Source organism: Branchiostoma belcheri, unplaced genomic scaffold (genome assembly GCF_001625305.1).
Source record: "Branchiostoma belcheri isolate BF01 breed outbred unplaced genomic scaffold, Haploidv18h27 scaffold128, whole genome shotgun sequence".
Lineage (NCBI taxonomy): Eukaryota > Metazoa > Chordata > Leptocardii > Amphioxiformes > Branchiostomatidae > Branchiostoma > Branchiostoma belcheri.
The window spans coordinates 342,673-351,834 of record NW_017802691.1 but is presented as its reverse complement, the minus strand read 5'-3'; the positions used below and the strand labels follow the sequence as shown (position 1 = coordinate 351,834).

At 40.5% G+C, this 9,162-nt stretch overlaps 1 protein-coding gene across 1 annotated transcript in view; it reads left to right on the top strand.

The window, feature by feature from the left end:
* The window catches only part of LOC109463584, a 22,010-nt gene that overhangs the window by 11,266 nt on the left and 1,582 nt on the right, over positions 1 to 9,162 (top strand). The window contains exons 4-5 of the mRNA XM_019760439.1: positions 292 to 426; positions 1,515 to 1,661. Coding sequence (XP_019615998.1) covers positions 292 to 426; positions 1,515 to 1,661 — 282 coding nt within the window. The remainder of the gene's footprint in view (positions 1 to 291; positions 427 to 1,514; positions 1,662 to 9,162) is intronic.

Here is a 9,162-nt window from a genome sequence, read left to right as displayed (position 1 = left end):
GTGTGTGTGTGTGTGTGTATGTGTGTGTGTGTGTGTGTGTGTGTGTGTGTGTGTGTGTGTGTGTGTGTGGTTCATGTGTGCAAGTTATTAGGTATGTGTGTGAGTGTCTCCCTGTTGTTTATAACGTTATGCGTGCGTATTTGTGTTTGACTATTGCACGCATATACTATAGTATGCAAACTCCATAACAAAATCATGTTGACACACACAAAATGTTCAAACGTACAGTAGTACATAACGTTGTGCACGATTTCACTGAAGTAGATTTTGTCAATTTTTTTCTTCCTGTAGTTGTATATGGCATTAGTTGTGTCATATGCAGTGGTAACTTTGATGAGAGCCAGGCATGCGCAGACAACACCACGGTACAGGAGTGTCCAAGCGAAAAGACTGTCTGCTACTCCACCAAATGGACCATTCCTACAAGTAAGTTCCATGCCGGGGGGGGGGGGTTCGGAAGAACCCCCCCAATAAGGCTCAAAGGTCCACTTTTTGGTCCACTTTCTATGTAAAGGTCCACTTTTTGGTCCACATTTTATGTAAAGGTTCAAGATTTTTCTTGAAAAAAAAAATGGACTGGAATCGTAGAAAAACTGCTCCCTTTGTCATTGAATAAAAATTTATCTCTAATTTTCTCTTGGAAATCCTCTCAAAAATGCACGAAATGCCATTTTAGAAGGTTCATTTTTCAAAAATGCACGAAATGCCATTTTAGAAGGTTCATTTTTCAAAATTTTCCGGGGGAGCATGCCCCGGACCCCCCTAGGAACCTCGCGCCTACGGCGCTCGAGGTCCCCTCAAGCAGTGGGAAGAACCCCCCATTCAAAATCCTGGCTACGGCCATGAGTTCAGAGTTCGATACACCCCCCCCCACCACCATTCGTTTGAATCTCCAAGCAAATCATTCAGTGGCCCTAAAGACAGTATCAAATTGGCCATGCAGTATTCATTGGTCACCGAATTATCTGCTTGGAGAATACTTGAAAATACCTCGCGAAAGTCACAGCAGAGACATCTAACGACAACTGTATGAACTACAGCCCTGCACCATGTAAAACTCATCTAAACCCTTTCTAAAGAATCTAATCTCTAAACTGTTAAAAATAGCTAAAATAAAATAAGTGTCAGGACAGAATGTCAGACATTGAATTTGAACAATACTACTATGCATCGTCTGTGTGTATGTGTGTGTGTGTCTGTCTGTATGTATGTGTGAGTGTCTGTGTGAGTGTCTGTGTGTGTGTCTGTGTGTGTGGTGTGTGTGTGTGTGTGTCTGTGTCTCTCTGTGTGTCTGTGTGTGTATCTGTGTGTGTGTGTGTGTGTCTGTGTGTGTGGTGTGTATGTGTGTCTGTGTGTGTGTCTGTGTGTGTCTGTCTGTGCCTATGTGTGCCTGTGTATGTCTGTCTGTGCCTGTGTGCGCGCGCGTGTGTGTGTGTGTGTATGTGTGTGTGTGATGATTCACATATTCACTTGAATATTTCCATGTATTTCTCTTTCTCTTTCCTCATTTGAAGTCAATAACGGCAAAGGAGAGATGACTGGTTTTACCCGCGGTTGCGCCAAGGTGGGCATAGAACCCGGATGTTACAAGAACGCAGACAAGATCATCGTGTGTACGTCATACTGCCTTACTGACGGCTGCAACACGGACGATCCCGGGAGTGCGTCTTCTTTGCGTTCCTCTGCGGTCCTGATATTCTCTATTCTTGCAATGGTCCTGTTAATACCATGAGAAATATAAGCAATAGTTATCAATGAGACTATAGAGAAATTTATTGCAAATTAATGCCCGGGGGCTAATTGCAAATTACAAACATAAAAGAACATTGAAACAGTATAAAATAAATAAAATTTACACGATGAAAGGTCCTTGTCTAAACCTATAGCTATGTCTAAAACTATAACTAAGGGTTTGACTTCTCTTTTGTAAACCATGGGAGACCATAAGGCCATGTTGATGGAGTATATTGACGACATTTTCTGGGAACCCCAAAACTGATGCGATGTGCTCTCAAAACAGGACCAAACAGGCAATCAGTTTTACTTGACCTAGAAATAGGAATTTGCCGGAGACAAACTTGGTACAAGCCCCGGCACCGCGTCAAGGTGTTGCCTCCATTGCCGAGGTAAATTTAAGGACGCCATCCTGACAACAACCACTCACAGTCCCGATAAAAGTACAACAAATTAAAGCAGCAGATTTTAAAGAGTTTCACTCAGCTCACAGTTTGTATACTAAAAATAAACAAAAAAGGTATTTCTGTGGAAGTGAACAGCCAAAAGTGAAGAAGGCAATGTTGTTATTTGTGCCCTGTCTTGCTAAGTTTTATTTTCCTCCCTGCCTCTCTGATGTTTTTATTTGGTTAAGTCCTACTCTTAAGTTGGTTTCATTTATTTTACAACTAGACTAATTATTTCTTTATTAAGCCTCCTCCTTCCTTAGCTGTTCACAACCTCTTCAACCCAAATTGTATCAGTTTTCTCCGCTACCAATGTGAGCCAAGTGTACCTCCGTACGAAAATTCAGAAAAAGCAAATTTATCGGGACTGCGGGTAGAAGTATCAGGATGAGCGTCGGTTTACCAATACTCGCACGCCAATTTCCCATGGCTAAAAGAAAGTGCCTGGGACCAAAAAAATAGTCGACATACAGTCCTAGTCCGTCTACTAACCAACCCAACCTGTGCTGTCCTTGTCAACCAAAAAAATCACAGCAAATAAATTTAACAATTTAGAGAAATGGACAGGATCAATCAAGGGACAACACATCAAATATACACCGACAGAGGTACAAATTCAGAAAACGTTAAAATAATAAACGAAAATTCAACTACAAAATCTATGTGCCTACATGATTCTGTCACGTAGTCCTAGACGCAGGACATTCGAAGGGACATCGCTTATTCCACTGAGTCCTGTGTTTTACAGAAGCATTCCTCTAGTACATGGATGTATGTAGCTTCACCTGCATGGGCAAACACAGCTAGGGCAAAACAGACAAAGAAAACAACATAAGAGTTAAGCATTTTAAGTTAAACCTGAGTGAGTACACCAGATAAGTGCAATAAAATTTTAAGCTGTGAAACATACCCACATACCTGTACTAGTATGTTACTAGCAATCGAATAGCAACAATAAGGAATACCACATGTGATGTAACAGTGTTTAGATGCTCCGCCTTCAGCGGAGACCACATAGCCATGTTTCACAGACTGGGTTCTGGTGCTCTGCTTGGAGTTCAGGTAGTCGTTCTGGGCAAAACAAAAAGACAGAAAAACGTGAATCACCACACTGACAAAAATACTGCGAGTAATAAGACAAACATACATCTGGTTGGTAGTTGGATTAGTAATGACTGACAGGGGAAACACATAGGACACAAACATGTATGTAAACCGGCATGTAAAAAAAAAGAAAATCGCCTTTCCGGACTATCTGCTTATCGGACTATCTGCTTATAATTTTGTGACCTATTAAATCTGTACCATCTAATAGGCACAAGGTATTCAAAGCGGTGTCGCTTTCTGGTGAATCTGTAGCTCTGTGGCAACCTTACCATCGTCAGGCAAGTCGATGTACAGCGATGTTATGTGGCTTTACCTGCATAGACAAAATACAGCTAGAGAATAACAGACAAAGAACACAACATGGACTTCAGAACCGGAGATGTAGTAACCAGTTCACTTCCCTCTACCAGTTACCAAAGAAGCTCACGTTGAAGAAATGACGGTCTTCCAGGTTATGATATGGTGGTGGAGCTGTAGTCTGTATAACGCAAACTCTGCCGTCCGCGGCTTTACTGGCCCGTCCCCGCGCGCAGAGGGGCGACTGGATGTTGGGACGCCGGCAACCGTAAAGCGATTGAATCAGGCTAGTGGAGCTGCTACTGGTCCTCAGAGCTGCCGGGGCCGGAATCAATCTACTTCAATTTCAAATTCAAAAGGAACCACGCTGGAATTACACTTCAACGCACGAATTACAGGTATAGTTGAAACGCACGAGTATAATACTATACAACGCCCGAGCTCCTTTTGTGCCGCCAAATTTGAAACTAACCTGCACAACATTGCAGAGCGCTACGCTGAAATGTGTCAACGTGTTTCAAGCCTCAAAACGAGCCACGAATTACACTTATACAACGTTCAACGCACGAATAACAGGTATACATGAAACGTACGAGCTGCACCGGGGCTATTTTTCAAGCGGTCACGCAGGGGAAGAGAGAGAAAAAAAACGCCACTTACCTTTTCCATGTTGTCGGCTGGAATGAGCAGAACCCTGACGTGGGCTACTTTACAGGCCGGTGTTGGGCTGTCCCATTGTTTCCAGAGGTAAATTGCATACGTCAAACCAATTGAGGAGCTTCGTTTTAATTCGCCAAGAGACGCAAGAGATGTTTAAGGTTACTTTCCTAACAAATATATCCTTTACTACACCCACCCACAACTGTTTTACAACAACATTTAGTGTTACTTCTGTGGTACAAAGAAATAATGCAAAATGTCGCCCCCGTTTAGATACCAACAATGGTTTCACCCAGCACCTGTGCGATTGGGCGCGCCAAAATTCTTAGGAACCCGGCTGTCTACAATATCCTGGCCAATAGGAAGAAAGAGAAAATGCCATATCAGGTTACAGGTCTTCCCGCCGGCGAGGGTCTACGCTCATCATTGCTTATGACATTAGGAAGTCAGAGCGCTAAACCATTATATATTCCCGTAAATACTAAACCTTTGAGAGCAAATGTCTATTATATTTACGTTCTGATATGAGGACGGAGTTTAATTTTAATTTTCTTCTCCGAAAACACAAAATAACACAGACTTTAGTTCTAAATTCGGGCGAGGCAATAGAACCAATCAGCACACAGCAATTGAATGATTGACAGATGGTTTCCCGCCGTAAGAATGAAGTCCCACTTCCCTACCCACGGTATCAGGTTACAGGTCTTCCCGCCGGCGTGAGTCTACAGTCATCATTACTATGACATTAGGAAGTCAGAGCGTTAAACCATTATATATTGCCGTAAATACTAAACCTTTGAGAGTAAATGTCTATTGCATTTACGTTCTGATATGGGTGCGGAGTTTAATGTTAATTTTCTTCTTCAGAAAGAGAAAATGCCACAGACTTTAGTTCTAAATCCGTACGAACCAATAGAACCAATCAGAACAATGCAATTGAATAATTGACAGATGGTTTCCCGCCGTAAGAATGGAGTCTTACCTCTCTTCCCGCTCGCCGCAACTTGCCGCCATCACTGGAAAATCAGAGCGTTAAACCATTGCAAATGGCCGTGAATACTATACCGGTGACAGTAAATGTCTATTGTCTCTACGTTCTGATATATGGACGGAGTTTAATGTTGATTATCTTCTTCGGAAAGAGAAAATGCCACAGACTTTAGTTCCAAAAACGTACCAGGCGATAGAACCAATCAGCACACTGCAATAGAATGATTGGCAGATAGTTTCCCGCCGTAAGAATAAAGTCTTACCTCTCTATCCACGGTATCAGGTTACGGGTCTTCCCGCTCGCGGCAACTTACCGTCATCATTAGGAAGTCAGAGCGTTAAGCCATTCGTAACAAGATGGACTGATAGTCATCGAAAATTTGGAGGTCAGTATCCTTACCCTTACCTTCCAACTTATCACTGTTGAAAGAATCCTCTTGTAACTGTATCTATACGTGACAAATGAATCTCTTCAACGAAATGTCTATTATATCGAAATATTTTGTCCCGTTTTAACCGATGTCAACTTCGTTACAGCGAGGGTCACAACAAAGGTAAGACTAGTTCTAAGTCCTTATTTTACATAAATTATTTTTGGTTCTTTCATTTTATTTTACCATGACTGAACTTGTCTTTAGTTTTTATGTAGTTTATTGTTTTCCATGTTTCTATGTACTTAAATTGTGTCATATTTCTTGAATAAAATTATTGAAAAAAAAAGAGGTCCACAAAAGTCCCTCAAAGTGCACATTGTATTCTTTCGTTTTACTCGATAGAAACATCGTTACAAAATAGAAACTGCTAGGTGTTCTCAAAAGTATGCCAAAATTACGGCAAACCTTTGAGAACTTTTAGTTAATGGAAGAATGAAGGAAAGGCGGAATGACAGATTTTGCAATTGTATTAACGAATAGAATTTATTTTTCTTCGTTCTTCATTTGGAAGCCCAGCTCAAAGACAGTTCAATGTACCGTTGGGCACTTGAGTTTTCATGTTTCTTGTCCTTCAAATTGAGACGACGATACACTAAGAAAGGGACACAACAAAGGGTACACATTCTATGCATGGAGGTAGAATTCTGCCTCGATGGTCTATGGAAAATAAGCAATTAGCAGTTGTTATATTGTAGTGTTGTATATATTGTAGTTACTAAGTAATGACGGTGAAATTGTTATGTTGTATTTATTATGATGTATTTTTTATAATTTATTATAATGTACAGGACTCCAGGAAGAGTAGTGGGGGAACTGTTGTTGGTGTTTTTTTTTCCTCTTCTCTTCGTTTTTTTTTTTACTAATGTAGTTCCTAATAACATGAAGTAGCCTCTACGAAGGCACCGCGGATCGCTGAAAAAAAATAGTAGAAATTGGCCGAAATAAAGGATGGGTCGCATATTGGATCCTCTCTGACCGGCTAACTCCCCTAGTATATATATCCCTTTATTTCGGCCAATGCCTACTATTATTCCAGAGAAACATAAACACAAACAAAAGCCATTCGGGGTACAGGCTAGTAGATATGTGGAAGGTCTGGATCTCTTGCTTGAATGAGTTACAACAGTTCGGTAAGTGTAGGGACTCGCACAAAAACCCAGTGTGGAAGCAGCTATTAATTATTTACATCTGTTATATTTGCCAAGTACGGTTAGAGCACTGTGTATTCTCAGTGTTCTGACTAAAGCGACGGAGCAAACTATTCACCTATCCTTCAGGGGGGGATTGGGTTTTACCAACTACTATTGTATGAAGTCATTGTTAAAGTGGTACTTTCCTATTAATCTCAAGAAGACGATTTTAAATATATTTATCAAGTCTGTCTATATGAAAGTAGTGTATTTTATAAAACGACAAAATGCTTTACGGAAACTAAGTTAAGCTATATCCCCGGCAGTAAATGGAACAGTCCTAATAATCTCCCTTTCAGGAGAATGACAACAGGTAGATTTTCGGATCATGACTGTTTTTGTGAGGGTTTTCCAACAGAGCTGACATCTGTGCCGGAATAATGGTGCGTATACATTTTGGCTAGTCAGAAAAAAAGCTCTTGTTCATATCTATCTATTAGGTGATATTCGGCGTACAAGTTCTTTTAAAATCAAGCTCTTGTATTGTATGGGGGTCACTGGGTAAATTCTATATGTGATTTTGTCGTCTATTCGTGGCTCTTTATTTTTATGTAGAACTACAAAATAATGTTGTTATGGTCTTCCCTATGTGTCAGAGTGTTTATAGTAAAACGTCAATTCTAAACTAGACGTTCCATACAGTAGCTATGATATATTCACCCGTGTGATTTCTCATGCTAAGTTAGCGTTGCACTAAAAATTTATCGTTTTACCAGTGTTTCACACTAGTTGTTGAAAAAACCCCTACATGGCGCAGTTTTGATTTGATTTTGTGAAATGTACATGACTTCTATCCTCAGAACCTTTGGTTCTTTCTCTTCTCGTGTTTTCTCAGAGCTAATAATTTACGCTCGCAAAAATAACGCACTATTGTCGTCATTGTTTAACTTCCTCAGGTGCACAGTGCGCACGCTTACGTCATAGCCGTCGCCATGGCAACGCAAAGTAAGCAGACGGCTGTGATTTTATTTGGGTCAAGGCAAGGTTTATAAGAGATGCTAGTTCTATTACATATGGCTAGTTCTATTACATATGGCTAGTTCTATTACATATAGCTAGTTCTACCATATATGGCTAGTTCTATTACATATGGCTAGTTCTATCATATATGGCTAGTTCTACTACATATGGCTAGTTCTATTTTATACTCTCTTGTGTTGTATTTTACTTTGTATTGTTTTTTTTACCATTTATGTGCGAATAAAGAATACAATACAATACTATGATGATACTACTACATTGTACTTAGAATACAAGGGTATGATTATTATTATAAGATTGACGTTCTAAGGGCCTTATACATAAAATCGTCAATACCGATTACTAGAAATTTCTTAAAATTGATTTGTCTATTTTTTACCATCAATTAAAACTAACATTGGGAGTTTATCTGTGTTGTTAGAAGTCATTACGAAGCAACTCTGAACTGTATGCAATTCAAAACACGTCACAGAAGCTTTGGATTGTTTAATCCTTGACAAAGACTGGAGTTGTACAGTCGAAAATTTGGGAAAGTCCAATTTCTTGTGTAGAAATTTTACAGCTTGCTTCCACAATTAGGAAAACTTGACTTCCCATTATGTTTTATATATAGTAATGACAGGAACGTTGGGACTTGAGTGTCTTCAGTGCTTCGCCACTTCTCTTCCCTCCTCGTCCGAAGCCGTCGATCGTTGCCGAAACTTCACGAACCCAGCCGAAGCAGAGCCGTGCACAGACGGAAACGCCCGATATTGCTTCGTGCAAGAGAAAATTGTGGGTACGTTACAATCTCCAAACAGAGGTTTGAGTTTCGATTATTTTTGGCGTCCTTTTATGCTTTTTATAGGGCTTTCTTTTTTGCTGTGGTATCTTTTTTGTCGCCAACAATAAATATCAATAAAAAGAAAAAAAACACTTCGGTGGCTAATGGACACTGTCTTGCCAACGTAGATTATGCTTAGCCTCTACCAGGCTTCGGGAGGCGCATGGAAAAAGGAGAAATAGGGCAAATACTTATATATAGCGAGATAACATGCCGAGAGAGTTGGTCCGCTAGAGAGTGAATTCTGGTGCGGTAAAATGAACTCTCTAGCGGGCCAACTCCCTTGGGATGTTATCTTGCTATTTGACCGATATCGATTTCTACTCTTTCCTACCGCCTCCCGAAGCCAGGCACAGGCTAGACTATGCTTGGAGACAGATTATGATCAACCTCCTTGCTGTGATCGCCATTTTTGATCATTTTTATTTTCTTCTCCCCCAGCTGACAGAACTACTCAGTTCAACAGAGGATGCTCTCGTACTCAGGTTGGTGCGGGTTGT